The sequence below is a fragment of the Tachysurus vachellii genome, chromosome 23 (assembly GCF_030014155.1).
Source record: "Tachysurus vachellii isolate PV-2020 chromosome 23, HZAU_Pvac_v1, whole genome shotgun sequence".
In the NCBI taxonomy this organism is placed as follows: Eukaryota; Metazoa; Chordata; class Actinopteri; order Siluriformes; family Bagridae; genus Tachysurus; species Tachysurus vachellii.
In genome coordinates, this window is record NC_083482.1 from 3,895,977 (window position 1) to 3,916,873 (window position 20,897).

At 38.7% G+C, this 20,897-nt stretch overlaps 1 protein-coding gene across 1 annotated transcript in view; it reads right to left on the reverse strand.

The window, feature by feature from the left end:
- mgat5 (alpha-1,6-mannosylglycoprotein 6-beta-N-acetylglucosaminyltransferase) overlaps positions 1-17,715 on the reverse strand; it is a 72,477-nt gene extending 54,762 nt beyond the window's left edge. The window contains exons 1-2 of the mRNA XM_060858986.1: positions 17,573-17,715; positions 3,824-4,246 (exon numbers count right to left, since the gene is read on the reverse strand). Of these exons, the coding sequence (XP_060714969.1) occupies positions 3,824-4,064 (241 nt within the window). The 5' untranslated portion in view covers positions 4,065-4,246; positions 17,573-17,715. The remainder of the gene's footprint in view (positions 1-3,823; positions 4,247-17,572) is intronic.
- Between the last annotated feature and the right edge of the window lie 3,182 nt (positions 17,716-20,897).

The following is a 20,897-nucleotide window of genomic DNA, read 5'->3' on the forward strand; positions in this document are numbered from 1 at the left end:
ATCATTCAATGTGAAGTGACCGGTCACTAAGCGGTTATTGTTAGAAACTCAGATACATATAATTGTTTTGCAACAGAATGTAAGAGTGTTTAATTCTACAAACACTACACTATACAATGGTTGTCCTACCTATAGGCCAACATTCGCACTTGATCTGTTTTTAATAATAGTTAATTGTGCAATGTCTTCAAGTCCATTTAAATCACTAAACAGTTGTTTATAGCAGCTATAAACAATCAATCCCTTACCAACCTACCACAGGTTTTTTTTGTTGGTTTGTTTTTTTAATAAACCAAGAACAATTCAACATTTGAGTGCTATGTTTCATTTCAAATCTGCCCAAATATGTACCAAGGAATGGATCTTTACCAGACTTTGAAAAAATGTACCAGCTTGGACCAGTGAAAGAAGCCAGATGAATCGGGTTCAGCCGACAGAGAAGAAAGTTTCTGTTCTCTTGTTGAAGAGAAAATGAGTCTGCCAGATTCAAGCCACCAAGTAATCACTGATAAATTAACCAAACAATGATTTCCAAAACAAATCTATTCTATTGCATGAACACAGAAATCAATGATCTGGCTTTTGCAGTTGCTTTTCTGACTTTCTCTATAATGCAGAAAACAGCCACTTCCTCATCTCTCTTTTTTTCTGTCTCAAAGCAAATTAAAGAAACAAAAAAAAAAAACAACAACCCCAAAGTCCAGAGAACCCGTAAAGCAATCTATCCTCAAGGATTCCTGCTGTCTGAAAACCTGACCTGACTGCCGAGCACACACATTAGCTTTTCCCCTAACGGCATTAAAACAGCAGTAAACAGATTATCTAAGCAGAGACTGTATATGAGATTTCAAACTGTAGAACTTTTTATATCTGAATCTGGCTTTAGATTATGTTGTGTAATAACAAAATAGCTGAACAAAAGAAATCTTTCTTTTAATTTCACTCGTTACTATGTTCCTGCTTCTCCACAGAAACCTTAACTTGAACTAAGGTTGTATTATGAAGGTGAGGCTAAAGTGTAACACTAAGCTCATTGTAGCATTCATAGTAGTGCCAAAACGTGGGTACTGTAATGCCAAGATAAATTACTCTCACTCACTCATCTTCTACCGCTTATCCGAACTACCTCGGGTCACGGGGAGCCTGAGCCTATCTCAGGCGTCATTGGGCATCAAGGCAGGATACACCCTGGACGGAGTGCCAACCCATCACAGGGCACACACACACACACTCTCATTCACTCACGCACTCACACACTACGGACAATTTTCCAGAGATGCCAATCAACCTACCATGCATGTCTTTGGACCGGGGAGGAAACCGGAGTACCCGGAGGAAACCCCCGAGGCACAGGGAGAACATGCAAACTCCACACACACAAGGTGGAGGCAGGAATCGAACCCCCAACCCTGGAGGTGTGAGGCAAAGGTGCTAACCACTAAGCCACCGTGCCCCCGCTCAAGATAAATTAATGTCAAAGAATTTGTTTAGTCTTTCTTTAGAAATAGAAAGCAAACGTTTATTTCTGATGAATACACCGACGAGTCTCGCCTACAACACAGCACACATTTATTTCCCATTCGTTACAATTCTTAAAACCTTAATAACCAGATAATCATAAGGAGATTAACTTTAGACTGAACAGATTCCAGCATTGTATTAACTAGGGGAAGAAAACCAAAGTAAGTTTAACAAAATTTGAATAATCAGTAACGCAGAGTTATTGAATATCCCAGATGTCTGAGAGACCTGACACAGGTTTGGCTGGAAAATTTGGATATTATTTTTTTCCAATGGCATTCAGAGCTCATAAAGTAAACAGGTAAGTATTTTCTATCAAAGAACACTTTTAGACAACGCATACGTATTTTTTAGGTGTACGCATACAGCTCTCAACGTCAACACCATAGCCAAAGACTAGCACTTTCAAAAATTGGTGTACACAAACATTTATACTTTAAAAAGCTGAACCGAAAATATATCAGGTTTTTACAAGATCAAGAAAAAAATATATATCCCTCCATGCTTTTCCTAAAATCTGTCAAGGCATTCATAAGACTTTAATACTCAGCTCTTGAGATTAACTTCAGACTGAAGGGAATTCAGTATAATAAAAGAGATTTTAATTAGATTGTTTTGGGCTGTGTCTTAAAACATTAAATCGGTGTCAGTGGAACACAGCCGAGCTAAAAGCTTACAGTCAGGAAAGCACAAGAAATTACAAACCTGCCAACTTTCCTCTAATAACGTAACCTGAATAAAGAAGGTTTGGTGTGTTGTGCTGGGAAAAAACAACACTAAATCCAGATCTAAAATATGTTCTAAACTTTAATCATTATCTAACAATGATGTCATGGGTCAGTGATTATACCTAAGGTATAATATTATTACATTTAAGGTGGTAACAGGTTTATTTTATTTGCACAGGTTCAGATTGTTGTGCACCAAGTCACGGTTTCCATCAGACATACTGTAGATGGGCTTAAGGTGCTTTGCTAATGTTTTGCCAGAAAACACAGTAACATTCTCACCAGAACACTCTAGACTTTTGACATTTCACGCAAGGCAGATGAAAGTTGAGCCAACAAGCGGGGGGGGAAAAAAAAACCTTCATGGATCACCAGCCTAATAAAAAAGCGAACTTTGGAGCATGGAAAAAAAGCATGTAGTTAATGGAATGGTAAACAAAGTCTGATTAGTGTTGCTTGCATTGTGAAAGTCAGTGCATACATGCAGGTGTCTTCACAGATTTATTTGGCAAAGGCTGACTGACTACCTCAGAAAATTTTTTAGGGTGTTTTCATTAAGCGAATAATAAAAAAACTAGATTTGCAAAGTTGACAAACTTTGATGTTGGCTTTGACGAGGCAAGTAATCGCAAAGGCCGGTGCTTTTTGGAGGCGAGTGGACATAAGGGTCAGTGTTACTTTTGGAGGCAAGTGGACAGAAAGATAGGGTGCCAGAACATTTGGAGGCAAGTGGAGACGAGCATGTGACGTCATCCGAATACTCCTGAGGAAGTTCCCTTCATTGGGTTGATATGTCACATGTTCATGTTGTGCTAATTTTTTATTTTCACGTGACATCACGTGACATCACATGACTTCATCAAATTACACGTGAGGAAGTTCCCCTCATTGTTGTGAGTGTTTTGATATGTCACATGTCCATGTTGTAAAAAGATTTTTGATTTTGCATATTTTGGGGGCGGGGCTGCAGGACAACCGGAAGGCCAGTCGATACACCAATTTAAAACTGTGTTCAAAATGCCAATTTGAGACCCGGTACCAGAAGTACTGGTACTCGGATCGCTTCGAAAATTAATAGCAACAAACTTCAGACCAGGGTCTACAACATATCCGAATTAGGTGCATGTGGCTCAAAAGCCCTAGGCCGCATTAAATTTTATAAATTTTTGTCTAAGCTTGAATCGGAAAACAGAATGTTGGCTTCTACAAAGCTACATAAATATATCCACAACATAACAGAGCCATAACATAACCATAACAGCCTAGTTTAAAATGAGAAAATAGCTAGCATAAAACAAATGAACACTTAACCAAAGAAAAGTTCTCTAGTCTACCCACATACTGAACTTGATACTGGGCTACTAACACGGTCAAAGCAATCATCCTCGTCAGCTCATAGCTTACTGTTAACAAGCTAGCTGAGCTGGGTGCAGGCCACGCCCCCAAAACTCTACAGAAACTAACTTTTCTTCCCTTCACATTGTGTAATGTCAAACATTACTGATATTATCTTGAGTTGAACTAGATGAAAACAAGCAAAACAAGACATAACAAAAAAATATGTAACGTCTCACCGTATGCAGTCATGGTCCCCACGTAAGGTCCATCCATCATGCCCTGATTCTCTTCGGCCAGAGCTTTGATGTAGCGCTTGCTCAGGTCGAGGATCTGCACGCGTAACTGGGCACTGCTCTCGTGCGTCGTCCTTTGCTGGATGGTGAAGTGCAGTAGCATCATACCCCAGATAAAGCCAAAACTCACCAGGAAGAAGCCTAGCTTCTGGGATGACAGCTTCCATAAGTATATGGAGGCCATGTTTGGGTGTTTGCGTATAGGCAGAGTTCAGGATGGGTCGAGTTTCATGGTCGAGACTTGTGGGATTTGAGGGTTGGATCTTCTCTACCTAATGAGACTCTTCCTGGGGATGGCCCTTCCCTCTTGCTTGTCAATCAAGAGAGAGATGCATCTGCACTGAATGATCCATACTGATGGAGACTCTAGAGAAAGAGAGAGAGAGAGAGAGAGAAGTGAGTGAGGTAAAACTTTCTAACAATTAATTAATTAATCTTACATTAATTTAACAGTTTAGGATTGGATAAAAGGAATTTAAGATGAGAATAGAAACAGAAACTGGCATTTCTATTATGGAAGAAATAAAACACTTTGGATCTCTCTACAAGCTCCACCCAGGAACATACCCAGAGACAACCTCCATCTGAACTGTGCCTGCAATGATTGTCCAGTCTGAGCACAATTCTATTCTTATAAACAGTAGAAACACCAGAAACATTAACAGCGAGAACAAGGAACAAAAACCAGGAAGGCCGCTGTATCGGGTTAAACCATGCAACCTGTTAACGGCACACATCCAAGCTCACAAAACAGGAAATCAGGAAATGTCTGTTCAGGATGGATGATGTAACATCACGCTTCCGTGTTAATGTCTTTCTGTCTGTGCAATTGGGTTGCAGATGAAGGTTTGGGAAATTGTACCGTAGGTAAACAACATTTTCTTCAGACCTTGTTCAATATCTAATTCTTTAATAAAACCATAAAATCCTGATATGGTTATTAGTCTAAACAAAACAAAAGTAGAAGCAACGGCCGTCTTGCTGGGAGCCGTTTTCCTTTGCTGTCCTTGTGAAATGCTTGATCCATTCACAAATGTTTTTATGATGCTGCTACCCTTGTACAGGAATAGTGTTGCTGTCCTCACCAGGGATCCATAGGTTGTAAATATCTCCACTGTGTTCCCTCTTTACTTATTTACCGGGTAGTGAAGGACAGTGGCTGGTAGGGTGCTGATGGGTGGCACAAATGGACATACACCAATGACTGATGTCAAAAGGCCAGCCAGATGGTACCTGAACCATAATGAAATGACCACACAATGCGTTGTAAATGATAAGGGTTTAGATGTGCCAAAAGCTGTTGAACATCAACAGGAAGTGGAGGAAATATGTTCAGGAAATACAGCTAGCAAAGTAGGCATAATCTGGACTGCTGAGTTAATGGTACGCCATTTATAAATACAGTAATAAGTAATAGGGCATGTGACTTATAAATGTGCAACTGTCAGTCTGTTCCTTTGGCAGATGTCAAAGACAAAAGGTTTGTTTAGTCTTTCCAGAGGGACAATTGTATTTTCAAATATAGGTAACTGTCAAGGAATAAAGAAAGTTCAAGGAACAAAGAAATGGTTTTAACTTTACTTTAGGGAATCTAAACAGCGAACAGAATTACCATAATCTTCTACGTCTAGACATGACTGCCTTTAAAGTGAGTGAATCCCTGACTCAACGTGCAGTATAAATGTGAAGATACAATTTGTCTTTTAAGTACATAAAGTGGATCAAATTTAAAAGAAGTTAAAAGGAACCCCAAAGTTTCCGGAGAACATTTATCAGCCCGGCAGCAAAGTGCCTTCACATAGGCAGTCACATAACCTACAGCAACATTATTTGACAAGTACTAATTACTCCTGCATATTACCTCAGGTATTATATTCTTCACATGCCTGGGCTATAGGGTAAAGTGGCTAGACGGAAGAAATCCAAACACAAACCAAGTCTTTTTGCCTTAAGAGACCGATTCCAAAAGGTATCCATTCCAGTAATTAATCCATACCCACAGTGCAGCATGTGACTAAATACAGTATACTGTATATGACTCATTACCACGTTATTATTAAGATGTAGGCACCACCTACTAAAGCAAAAAAAGAGCGTTTAACATTCAAACCAAAAAAGCTCGTCCTACAGCACCTCTCCCCATGAATTCTGTCAGCAAAACCTGCAAAGAATCCGGTTTGCATCATTAAGTGATAATCCGGCTTGGAACAACTGGAAACGCACATTCATGCAATTATTTAATTATGTGGCAGAGTTCACATGTTTGAGCTCTGTGACTGTGACCGTTGCATGGGTGTCGGTACAGGTTTGGACTTGTGTGCATAGGACAATAAAATTCTTGAGTGTTGAATCTTTGTTTTTAAAGTTCTAACTAAAAAAAAAAGCAACAATCCCGGTTTTCCTCACAAGTAAAAGTCTTTAAAAGTACTGAACCTTAAAGGTGGGGTCTCTGTTGTTTGAGAAATGCTTCAGAAAACTGCGTCAGGCCCCCAAACAAAACAAAATCAAATCAAAACTAACACGTAGCCAATGATCAGAAAGGGGCGTGTCTTGTCAATATGGGCAGAGAGAGTGTTCAGTGCGCATGTGTGACATTAGCAGAAAGCGGTTTTAACATTCACATGGAGGATAAAAACAAAGAAAGAAAGCGAAGAAAGGCTTACGATAAGGCAAGAAGTAGGACCCGTGTTAATATAGGATCAGCTTTCCAGCGCTGGAGAGAGCTGAACGTCTTCCGCGTGAAACGAAGATAAACCTTTCACGGTACAACACACATATACTACAAAAACACATTTTTATTACCATAGTATTATGAGTACCATTACTCATTGTGTTCATTTATTGATAAAAATATCCCCTCGGTCAGCTGCCCTAACAGGTTCCGCCATAATACTTGTCTGGGTTATACTTGGGTTATACTTGTCCGGTGTATGTGTGGGCGGAGCTATCAAAACAGGGGGTGGGACCCATTTGGGTTAGGGGCGTGTTTGTTTTGGTGATTTCAAATGTCAACATTGGCTTTCAAACAACGGAGACCCCACCTAAGATTATTTAGATAAAATTACTATATTAACAACAATTTTTCAAGAACAGGGAGAAAAACCTTCAATAATTAATGGTTCTCTGCAAGAAAGAGGGCATTTGAACCACCAAGCAAGCACCAACCACCAGGTTTCCTGTATTGTGGTAGAAAAAAAATTTCCGCAATACTGAACAATTGAATACGTCAATATATATTTTCTGCACGAGTCTTCCTGTTTTACATACCATGTACATTTTACAGAGCTCCTAAACAAGGCACCAAATGCATATTTAAATGTGACAAGCACACAAGCTAGTGCCACGCTGGTTTACCAACAGGGTACGATGACATGCAATTTGTTCGCTTGTTTTTTTAAAAAAAAAAAAAATTATTTTTGTATTTATAAACATCTGTTTATAACTACATTTAAATAACTATGAAACAAGATAGTTCCTCATTATCTTACATTATAGCATCTCTTTACAGATGTTCCTTGTTACTGTTAGAGCATAACCTGTTGCCCATCACTGGACCTGGAGACTCCTTCAGTACACCAATCAGTGATAACATTAAACCCAGTGATGCAATAGTTAGAACCTACCACCCACAGGTACAACGACTATACAGTATCTATTATCTTGTTACAATGGTTACAACCTGTTAAGAGGTGATATGGTGTGTCACAAGTGAACGGTCAGTTCTGGGAGATGATCAACTCTGACAAGGGAAGTTGTGATATTACAGACAATTTGGGCAGAACATCTCCAAGTGGTTAGAACCTGCCAAAAATGGTGGCACAGTCCACAGGAAGCCCAGGCTTATTGATGCAAGTCGGAAGTGAAGGTTGGTCCGTTTGGTCCAATCACAACACACATAAGTTACTGCCAGCTATGACAGAGAAGTGTCAGAATCTCAGCTTGCTGCAGATGGGGTTGCAAAGCCACAGACTGGTCAGAGTGCCTATGCTTTCTGTGCCTCGGCAGCTCGGAGCTGTTTTGGTGACACAATGGGGACCTACACAATATTAGGTAGGTAGTTTTTGGAAGCAATTCATTTAGCTTGGGGTTTTGTTACCATAAATAATTTATGATCGGATTCATGCTCTGGTTTGGAACAGCAACATATTACACGTCACTGATTTGAAAGGAGACGAATGCTTGCAACGTCACACAAAAGGTTCATTGACCACGGTGAGCCAACAAAAGTCATTCATTCATTCATTCATTCTTCTTGCATGAAATGCTTTTTATGAACTGCTACAACAAGGAAAGCCACTAATACAGCAACCGCACCTTTATTAATACAGCTTCGAACTAGGGCTAATTTCTCACAGAATGATCTAAAAGACCCTCAATTCATTTTATCATAAGTAATAATCTGTAAATGAGGACGTAAATTTCAACACAAATCATTTCCTCTACAGATATTGACCACTATATAAACCATTACATGAGCATGAGATTATTGATAAGCCTTTATTCTTGGTACATCAAAGCATCTAATGTAGAATATCTGCTTCTGTAAAAAAAAAAAGAAAAAAGATGGTTTACTCAAAATCTTAGCATAAAGGTTCTATACTGTATCTAAAAGATCTCCAAGGTTATTCTGTAAATATGAGCTCTTGTGTGCCCTAAATAAGGTTGCGTGCTGGACTATATTCCGCTCCCTGTGTTGAAGCTAAGCCTATTGTAAAGAAGCAGGTCAGATAACATACACTGTTAAAAACAATCCATTTCTTCTTCTTTATGATAATGCACCTACAGCGTATACAGAGAAAAACAGGGTTATGTTACAGTAAGACAATTATACATTCATATTTATGACTGTATCTTCACACCGACCCTGGAGGCTGGAAAATTCTTTTATTGTTCCCGATCACTACAGAGCAAGTGGGTCAAAATATACCTTCACTGGGTTTGCATTTATTCTTCTGCTCTTACGTTATAAGGAACAGTGTTTTGAAAATTTTCGGATGTCGAGTGCAACTTTTGATTATTTAATCCATTTTGTAGGCGTGGTCAAGTTTGTGTGCGTACTCGCCAGCGCATAATTGTGACGAATGTCGATGTAGATTGACGTAAAAGTCGCATCAAATCCGCCTTGGTTGTCCACACTGTGGCCACATTGGAAAAAATCTGATTTGGGTCTGATTCAGGACCACATATGGAAGTGGTCTGAATCTGATTTGAAAAAATTCAGATCTGGGCTAGATTTGAGTGTTCACACTACTCCTGAAAAAGTCTGACCTGGTCACTTGACCCCCAAAAAATCAGATTTGGGCCACTTTTACCTGCAGTGTGAACGTGGCCTAAGAAATAGTAACTAGTTACAGTTGCTAGTTACTTCATTCAAAAAGTAACTCAATTACTTTGTTGATTACTTACACCAAAAAGTAACGCGTTACTGTTAAAACTAACTTTTTTTAAAGAAATAATGAGCATATTTCCACTCGTCTTGCTCTCGCCTTGACTCGCCGTTACTGCCGCACATAGTTGAATAAACGGAAACACGGCCACAGTGCGGCGTCTTCGTGTTTACAGGTTGGCATCCACCGATCCTACAATGCATCGCTGCTGTAAACAGGTTAGGCTGTAGGCTACACTTCAGCCTTAATTAAATTAAATCACGGGCCAAACTGAATATTTATTGAAAAAATTAACTGCAACTGATATGTAATGTTCAACCTTTTTCCATATGGAAACAAACTTTAGCTTTGCTTGAACACAGGATTTGGAACAACCAGAGCTTGATATTACAAACACATAAGAAATTAAATTTGAAATAAAAGACACATCAGTGGTGTTCGTTTCTTATTTAAATAAATACAATAAATGATGCCTCTCACTGGATCATTTTAAGTTCCTTTTTGAAGTGGATCTTTTTCAAAACCAACAACAAAACAACCAAAAATAATCATTTCATTCGATGAAAATCCAACTTTTCGACTATTGTCTTCTTATGTTATATTCTTTCGTTACAGACACGTTAGCTCCGTTAGCACACAAGACAAACAGGTCTGTCCTTTATATTCGTGAACAGATAATCTGCCTCCCACCTGTCTTGAAAGCTCCTATTGTCCATCTTTTGTTTGGCCATTTTTGTGGACGGTGGAGCTAACTTGCCCGATGTGACTGTAGCATGGTTGTCAAGGACTGTCAACAGAAAATGAGGGTTCGCGTCAATACAGTGGCAAGGCATTCCGGGATTTGTAACGAAGCATGCAGCTAGCCAGCTGTAATGCACATTTGATATGATCTCGCGGGTCAAATAAATGACACCCCGCATTAGAGTATTAGTTACTGTCAAAAGTAACGGTGTTACAGTACCGCATTACTAGTGTATGTTACTGCCCAACACTGATTATAATACACACCTATGAAGCTTAACAACGCTGCTATTGTGGCATATTCATTCATTTGTTTATTTTTTTATAGTTAACCTGAAAGGCTGTAGTGAACCTTGTGTGAAAAGTAAAAATGAGCAAGCGTAAAGATCTTAGTGACTAGAAACAAACTACGATGGTTAGACAACCGAGTCAGAGAATCTCAGAAGCTGTAGATCTTTTGTGGCGATCCTGGTATGAAGTGGTCCAATGTAAAACAACCAGTGAATCGTAAGGTGGAAATTTTTACTACGCGACTAATAAAGGTCTCTCACGTTAACACCCACACAGGTTTATCATCAAAAGCAATGCAGCAGTGATAGATCTGTAGCAAGGGCTTCCTGTTTCACATCAATCAATCCTCCACTTCTGTTAAAAGGTCAGTTACTGATAAGGTGGAAGATTACATCATCTGCATCATTCGCAGTTGTGATAAGAAACAAATCTTTTTATAGCAAACACGGAGAGGGGAAAAAAACGCAGAGATCATACGACTGAATTTAAAACTAATTTGACTAAAAATGGTAATAGGATTAACGTGATAGGGAAGATGGTATGAATATTTTTGCATGAAATAAAGAGATAAAACTTGCTTTAGTCTAGAATTAAAAAAAAAATATTTTATTGTAGTAAGTTGACTTTCACTTTAAAATGAAAAAAAGAAAAAAAAAAAGAAAACCAGGTAATTTTACAGATAGGTTGGCTTGGGAACACACACACACACACACACACACACACACACACACACAAAATTCAGACCAGAGGACTGACTTTAAATAAATAATTCACAATTTCCAGCCTAAATCACAGCATCCCTGTGTGCTTTTCTCATCTTATGCAAGAATCCTTTAGTTTTTAACAGTCCGACTTTAACTTTTACTTCTATTTAAAAAGCAAAGGCACATACAGTATTTTTACTCAGTACAGAGTAAACAGAAGCAGTTAAAGTACAAGCCAACGGAGTACAACGTTCTCTTCTGACACACTCAAAATATGTTTTATTTGTGCTTTCAAAAATTCTAGTACCTTCAAATTATTTTAAAAGAACAAAAATATTGCTATCGCTTGGGCGTCGTCCCTTTTGCCCCTTACAGTACCAGATGTTTACCAAGATTAGCAGAGGGGTTGATGCACATGAGCGAATTCTGAGAATAAACATTTAACATTACTGGAAGTGAACAAAACTAAAATGCAGAAATAGTGTACAAGCTCCGAAGCCACAGAGCGCCAAATAACGCTCATGATTCAATCACCAAATGCAACTAAAATGATTTAGTCGATAACTGACAGCCTGCGGGCTAAAAGCCTCGTCCTCCGGGAGCTAAAACGTCAATTGTCGCGCTAAATGCATAAAAGAAACCTCACAGTGAACCATTGACATAAGTTAGGTCATCGCTTTATGGGGCTTTATGGATATCAGTCAAAGTTAAAGAAGCAAGCAGCATTCTTAGGGGCCAATCACCAAGAATGAGCTACAGTTGGGAAAGCAGGAGCCATAACATAACCTGAGGCATTCTGGAGTCTTCTGGAGTTTCACTCACTCAAGATCGAGATGAACAAACAAGAGGTAGAGTTGTCTGTTCCTACTCTGACGTTTAGTATGAAGACGATAAGCTACAAATATGAAGATCAGTATGTAGCACCGGTAAGAAATTTGTTGCATACCCTGAGTTCATGATCTCGAACTTGCCTAAGGAGCTTCGGTTCATTGCTGAAATACAGCATAACATCCCGTTTGATGGCTTCTCAGTCACTTTAGTTGGTCAATTACGAGCAAAACATTGAGTCTTCATGATTCTATTAATAACATTTGTGCAGGTTGATCTGAAGATGACGTCTGCCAAAATGGGTGTTGATCGAATAGAATTTGAAGGAGAAAAAATCCATCATAGAGGAAAATTTAATTAGAAGGAAATTGGCGTCAAAGGGTGAGCTGAACTCTTTTCAGATCCAGGATTAAACAGCGATCAAATGTTTTGATCAGAAACATAATTTCATATTAGGGCCAAATTTGGTCCAAATGTTCCTTAGATCACTGGGCCAAATTTTACAACATTTTACCAGATGGTTCCCAGATGAAGAAACAAGAACAACAAAAAGGTGAACAACAACAGGATGCTTACACACTTTTAATGCTTGTGAGCACTGGATTCTGATTGGTCTAATGCCCCTTTTCCACCGAGGCAGTTTGAGTGCTGGTTCGGAGCCAGAGCCTAATTTGGAACCAGTTATTTTTTTTTCACCAGAAAAAGTGGTTCTTAAGTAGCACCAAAATGTTGCTGGTCTAGACTTAAGAACCGCTTGCGTTAGGGGTTGTGGGCGGGGCTACAGTTACCGCATTTGTTAATATACCAATGTACCGGTTCTTAATACACTTTTACTTCACCGCAATATGATCAATTATCAGCACACATGATAGTAGTTAACTACATGCTAAGGCTAACTTTTTTCTGTGTTAATGATAAAATAACGTTATGTACTTTCTCGATTACAACCTCCGTTTATACAGATTACATGGAGCTGCACGTACACGTTGGATTCGCCGCGTTTGGGTGTTAATGTAGGTTCACAAAGCCATGAGCATTAACAGTAAAGCAACATCCGCCATTGTTGATGTGTTTGCGTTTGCCGCTGCTGCGCTAACGTTGCTGTGTAACGTGACACGTATACAGTGACGTCAGACTCGGCCCTGTGACGGCTCTCTAACCGATGGAAAGGCAAACCGGTTCTTAGAAGGTTCGTCAGTGGAACCAACTTTGAACCAGCACCAGCACTAGCTCTGAACCAGCACCCGGTTCTTTCTGGTGGAAAATGGGTATTAAGGTATTCTGGAATTTTAACACCAATTTCTTTCCGAGATGCTGTTTTTTTATATAGATTTACAGAAGGAGTCTCCAGAGTCAGCATGTTATTATCAGATGGTAAGTTCTCAAAGGACTTTCCAGCTTCATGGGAACATGATGACTTGTGTTGATGAAACAACTGATAAACAACAAGAACCTTGCAGGTGAAACCTGGAGTGCCTTCTGGTTTATTAAAAATAATAATCAACTTTTCTTCACTCCACAACCCAACATCCTGCTTTTGACTAATTTCCTTTAACAGTATGCCTTGAGTGTTTTACTGCTTACATACACACACACACACACACATATATATATATATATATATATATATATATATATATATATATAATATAAATATGCAATTATATAAATATGCGATTTAATTACAAGATTCTTCATGTATGCAATATAAAAATTACACGTTTGTCATTAAACTAAAGCCAATAAAATGACACACATTCAGATAAAAGCATTATGCAATCAAATGATTCTTTAATCACGAGACTTATATTTCATTATGAAGGACCCCGATGCCAACAGTTTGAGTAATTTGCGTGACCCAGCGAGCAGCTGGGAATGAAAACGTTCAGAGATGTGTTATTAATGCAGAATTATAGAATTACAAGCAACCTAATTGGGGCCAGACAGGGAGTGGGGGGGACGGGGTGTATGGAGGAGGAAGGGGTGGGGTGTGGTGGTGGGGTATTTAACATCTACAATCAATAACAGGTTTCTCTGGGAATTTCCTTGGCGGATTGAAGGAAACGTCTCGCTGAACAGATCCGACTGAAGCCGAGATTCAGAGAGAACAAGAAGCACTCAGCTTTCAGGCCTGGAAATGACTCAACCCCCTTGGGCCAGCTCACTCGCGGCTTAATCAAATCAAGAGCTTTTAAAATATCGACATTAAAATGGCGTTCAGCTCAAAGCACCAAAGTGCCGGGTCAATTCTCGCACAGGGCAAAGATATAAGGCAAGAGCGGAAAAGACATACGCAAGCTTTGTGTATTAGACAACGTTTAAACACGTTTTAATAGTGTGTAGGGAGTCATGAGTGGAAATTAGCACACGTTTATGTACTCAGCATTTTGGCTGAATGTTCTTTTGCCTCTTCTTGTGAATATTCGCAAAATTTCACGTTGAAAGCCAAACACTCATTGGTTGTTTGTTTCACTGTTGCTTTTTTCATTTGGATTAATTTAAATTTGTCATAATGTCATAACTGCCCTGGACACCATACACTGCCAACACATACAACACACACCCACATCCTTCAACACACAAACACACACACACACACCCCTTTCATTCATCTCTCCTGCCCGTTAAAGCATTGCTGCTGCTTGGAGATTTACGTAAGCTCTGGAACATAAAGAGCTCTGCTGTTCCTGTGTGTATTGAGAACACTGGCAAAGCATGTCTTCATCCAAACCTTTCTTCTTCCTCGTAGCTTCACAACATATTAAAAAAAAAAAAAAAAACAACGTGCAAATGAGACGTTTTCCTTTGGCTCAGACATAACAACAAAAAAAAAATAAACTAATCAAATCAAAAACACTGCATTGTTAGGTTCCCTTCCTCCTACATCAGTTCTTTCCTCAAGCTGCAATGCCAACTTGGCTCTTAATGGCAAATTATGTCCACCGGCTAATTAGAAACAATCAAAAGAGCTGTACAACAAATTGTTTAGCAAAGCGTCATTTAGTTGTGTTCCAAATGACATACAACACACTATGTACTTACTCTATGTACTTACTCCAGTTTATTCCAGCACTTCAAGTGTATGCATTTTAGAGGGATCTCAAACAGAGCACTAACCGTTTCTTCTAAACTGGGAATGTAACAGAATACAGCAAATTTAAAGAAAATAAAATAAAAGAAAAACACCATTGGAAAATAAAATCACTCAACAGACTGGCCAATTTAAAAGGCACCCAGTGTGGAAGCTCCGCCCCTTTTTCTCTACGTATGCCATGCTGCGATCATTGAATGCAAAAAATGTCCACAATTTGTTCTTCCAGTGCATCATCTGAGTCCTTCGAAGTTCATTTCTTCTTCTTGGTGGAATATTTAGAGTGAGAACTTACACTATATATACACATACACACATACACATACACACACACAACAAAACCAGCAAAGAATTAAGCGGAAGTATGCGATTTCGATTCACATTCAAGATCTGAGGATCCAAGTAGTAGCTGCAACATATAAATGTATTAAAAACAACATATTACTCAAAAAATAAATTCAATAAAATAAATCTGACACCTTTAATCTATTAAACACTCATTTCCAAATTCAATCGGATAAAAGCATCAGATAAATGAATTAACGTAGCGTGTAATATGGTGAGATCACTGATGGGGTTTGGTTGAGAAGAACTCTGATACTTTAGGCAAGGCAAGGCAAGTTAATTTGTATAGTACATTTCATACACAGAGGTCATATGTAAAAATAAGAGACACACGATAAAGAGTTTATGGAAGGAGTCTAAAGTGTCTTATAATAAAGAAAAAAGGTCAACGATACATAAATCCGATTTATTGATTAAAAAAATGGTCAATGTCATTTGAGGAAGTAAAAGAAATAAAAAAAACATGGACACACTGATTTACACACTGATGACTGAATGATAACAAGAGATTAGTTAAGAGGTTAAATGTTGGTTAATTCCCACAGGCCCTAAAAACAAGCTGAAAAATAACGACGTTACATTGTGCTGCGATTGGACGTTAATTCCAAGTGTCTCACTTACAAAATATTCATATCAGCCCAGAACTCGCATTCCAGAGATTTGTTTTCACAGATAATGTGCAAATCAGGTGCACAAGTGGAAGGGAAAAAAGTGAATATATGCTTGGGTGGAAACCTCAGCTATAACCTCATGTGACCTACATTTTTATTTTCTCCACCACGCACAGACATACATGCCTAATCCAAACCATTCCAGAATCCCCGAGCGATCCGGATGAAATCAGAGGATCGTCCGGAGGTCCCTGAAGAGCAAATTGAGAAAAAAACCTATCCGACTTCCTGGTCCAGGCGATTTCTCTGATAACATTCAAAAACTATTTATAACGAGCTGAAGAGCCGAATCAGGTGTGACGTTCTGCACTGCACGCCACTGCACCGTACGGCTGGAAAAACCTCGTTAAATCCCCAAAGGGACGTGTTAATTATACTACACGTCCGGTGCACCTGTATGCGAGGTGTTAATTCAATTCGCTTTAATTGGGTAGTGTCACCCAGCCAAGGAGGGGGGAAAGAAATATTGGGTGACTGTTGTGATTGTGATTACTGTATAAATCATTAGTGTGCAGTTTTATCACAGTGTAAAAGTTTAAAGGAAGAAAGAAGAGTCCTGAGATGAGCACACAGCAAATTTTAGATATCTAAGCAAGATAAAAGCAAGTAGTGAAAAGTCTTTTGACACGCAGTGAAGAGTCCATTGGATTCGAGCAGAAGTCGAGGGTCATAGCTTGTATTTTCTTTTTGTACGTCACTGACATTAGACTCTATTCATCTAATGTTGGGATTTGATTCAAATTGTCTGCTAGATGAATAAACAAAGCAAGAGCTTCTGAACGTTGCCCAAATCTGGTGGTTAATAGACGGCAAGCAAGTCAAATATCGGACAAAATTTCAAAGGTTTTCTTTTATTCACTAATTGCTCCTCAAGCATTTTTCTATACTCGTGAACTGGCGTCACGTCATCATCAGACCATCAGATGGGATCTGAAGCACTTTCACACTCTTTCTCAAGCTCGGCCTTGTTTTTGCAAGGCTGGAGGAAACTCAAGCACCCAGAAGAAACTAAAACTTGTCAAACCACTGAGGACAGGTGACACTACCTGATCTAATGCAGCACGTGCCAACACACATCAAGCATAGTGATCAGAAAACCTATGCTTGGGAATGATCTCATACACACATGACGAGCCACAGTGACACTGACAGTGATGGTGATGTCCACACCTGCCGGCCTCATAGCTCACAGGGAAGCACGTGATCGTGCACATGCATCATCATTCAAACAGAAAGAAGAAATCAGACCTGCCAAAGTCTACATTAATGGGAACAGATGAGTTTAAAAAGCTGAATGCATGACTGTGTCTGCTCATGAACCCATCAGGACCTAAAACCTAAAGATCAATCAATGACAAAGATCAACCTCAAGCTCGCGCATGAACGTTTTAAATGCAAGGGATCGAGTGACAAAGCCACAAAACAGGACTATGTTTTATACGTTTATTTTATTTCTCCAGATCACCTTTAATTGTGTGAGATTAAGGTTCAGTAGCACGATGGTGCTGGCTGTAATGTAAGGCCAGTGATAGCAGCACCGCAGCGCATTGCACACACACACACACACACACACGTACACACACACATAAAACACACACACATAAAACACACACAATGCTTCTCATCTAGCTTACCTTTCTGCCCTTGTTTAGAGATTAATCCACTATGATTCAACGCCTTTGGTCGCGAGACCTCCTGTGATCAGCCCGGACTGCTAGCGCTCGTGCGTCTCTCGTTCAACGTTCAACATCACAGGGAAGTAAAGGGAGCGTGTCAATTTTCGTTGTTAGGGGAAGAGCGGGAGGGCGCTGGGTTTAGAGCGTGCGCGTGTGTTGAGAAACAGGGGGGGAAAAGAACAAGTAGGGATCGGGTCGATTTTCTCAACGATAAATAAAGACGGACAAAAAAGTAAAAGGCTTCGTAAGTTGACGATACTAGTGCATTAAAGTCAGGATCGACATTAATGATGTGTACATTACTGTAGATCAACCGTAGTTGTCTTTAAACGTGCTTTATAAAATAAAATAAAAAAAATGATGTTTATTAATAAATGTTTATTAATACATATTTTAATTCAACTCAAAGTGCGAATCGAAGTTTTTTTTTTTTTTTTGAAGATTATTGATTTAGCCACATTTAAAAGATGCATTAAAGAGTACTCAGGGTAGAATTCAGACATATATACAGTATATATATATTCAGTGGTAAGCATGAAGTGTACGTTCTTCAAAAAAGTTTATAAATTACGACGTGCCCAAACACAAGGGGGAAGAAAAAACAACAACAAAAACCCCAGAGTAAAATGTTTGCGTTTGTCGCCATCTGCTGTTTATGGTGGAAATCGCATTACTAAAAAAAACAAGCACGTGCCTGTAATTGAACGGTAATTGAGGTAACACGTTCGAATGATCCATCATTTATAAAATATTCACTGGAAAAAAAAATGTTGCAAAGGTCATGTTTACTTCCTTTCACTTTAAAAATCAACAAAAGGGGATTGGCTACAAATGTACAAAGTGACAGTTAGGGTTGCAAAATTCCGGGAATTTTCAAGGCTGGAAACTTTCCATGGGAATTAACGGGAATATATGGGAATTAAGGGGGGGCACGGTGGCTTAGTGGTTAGCACGTTCGCCTCACACCTCCAAGGTTGGGGTTTCGATTCCCACCTCCACCTTGTGTGTGTGGAGTTTGCATGTTCTCCCCCTGCCTCCGGGGTTTCCTCCGGGTACTCCGGTTTCCTCCCCCGGTCCAAAGACATGCATGGTAGGTTGATTGGCATCTCTGGAAAATTGTCCGTAGTGTGTGATTGCATGAGTGAATGAGTGTGTGTGTGTGCCCTGCGATGGGTTGGCACTCCGTCCAGGGTGTATCCTGCCTTGATGCCCGATGACGCCTGAGATAGGCACAGGCTCCCCGTGACCCGAGGTAGTTCGGATAAGCGGTAGAAGATGAATGAATGAATGAATGTGGGAATTAACGGGAATATATGGAAATAAACTGGGAATTAAAAAAAATGCAGAGTTGCCTATAACAAGGTGCTTAAAGTGCAGCATAATTTTGTTTAAAACAACAAGATTTAATGCAATTTAAGTGAATTTGTACCCTGTATTCCTCGGTCACTTGCACACAGCACACTGCTTACTGGAGGGCCAATGAGGCCAAACCTACTGCATGTACTTACATTCTTCCATAACATGCACAGTAACACTTTATTTTAGGGACATTTAACTAGTTACTTATTAGCATGAATATTAATAGAATATTGGCTATTTATTAGTACTTATTAAGCACATATTAATGCCTTTTTCTGCATTACCTTATTCTACATTCTTAATTGTACCCAGTACCTAAACTTAATAACTACCTTACTAATTAGAATAGATTACAGCAATCATAGGTAAATAGGTTTATTACAATTATTACGTTTATTATGTTTATTACAAGCATAATAATGTTTATTATGATTTTGTGTTACAATGAAATAATCACTTAAAATTCTACTTACAATTAAATCAGTCAAGACGTCATTTTTAAAATTTGTATTACCTTGCATGCATGTCTGCTTATGACCAAACAACATGTTTATTTATGTTTGTATATGATATAGTTTATATAAATTTCCCTATATTTTCAATTAAGTCCCATAAATTCCTATAAATTCCCATAAATTCCCGTAAATTCCCATAAATTCCCGTAAATTTCCATAAATTTCCAATTTGGAATATTTCCAAAATTCCCCAGATTAAGTTCCCGTGGAAAGTTTCCGGAAATTTACCGGAAATTTACCGGAAACTTTCCGCCCCTTTGCAACCCTAGTGACAGTACAGTTAAGAGTACATAAAGTCTAACACTGGCATTAACTGGTGGTGTGATGTGTATAACACCTCCACACTCCAGACTCCACAATCTAATTTTTCATCATCAGAATAGAAAGTCTTCATAATTATTCAGTGGCAAGACACATCCACACATCATTTTCCTGTACGAGGCCAGACCGTCTAGAAATAAAGCAGTGCTCAGACTAAGAAAGCCTGAAACTTGTAAATGTAGACGAATACACAATGTTTGAAACACTTGATTAAACTGATACAGCACACTTTATCACAACTGGGCTGATAGTCCAGCATGATGGCAACCAGTATTATAAAGGACCTTTTCCAGAGGTCTGGAATTGTGTGATTCAATAGACGTGTTACTTTTAATACTGTCCAGAAGAATGATAAAGGTTTTTAATGTAATAATTGATTAAGTACAGAAAGTTTTTTTGATTAATTGTATTTTATATTAGAAAAAAAACAAACAAACAAAAAAAAACATTCATGACTTACTTACTGCTACATCCTACCGACCTGCTAAATTATCAAAATCTTTAGTGTATACTGATGAAAGGCTGTCCTATCTTGGTTGTTAAACATATACACAGAAAATAAAAATGCTACCCAAGCTTGAATAATATGTAATGACAAACAGGAAGTTCAAGGTTTGAACTTTATAGCTTTACAGATGAGGATAATTTTCATATATTTATTAATAATACTAAAGAAGTATTATTGAATTTAGCTTGCTAATTAGCTAGTCATATGATGTATTGTTACACTAGCAGCGTAGTATCTGGACATGGGAAAAAAACAACATGGGACTGAGCAGCACAATGGTGCTTTTTCTTGTCTATCAGTCTAGCTAATTAATTCATCACTTCTTCACCCCTGGTTTAAATCATTTATCCAAGGAAAATATTTGACGCACCTGCATTGTTAAAGGCAATATAGAAGGTGTTTTGGATCACTTTTTGTTGACATATTCAATATATTAAACTTTAACTGATGCCTTAGCTTCAGGTGAGGTAACAGTAGGTATAGATCATCCATGGTTCACCAGTTTGCCAGCAGTTTGATGTAGTATTCCACCCACTGCACCTGAAAAACTGACCTATTTTAGTTGGGAAATAACAAAATC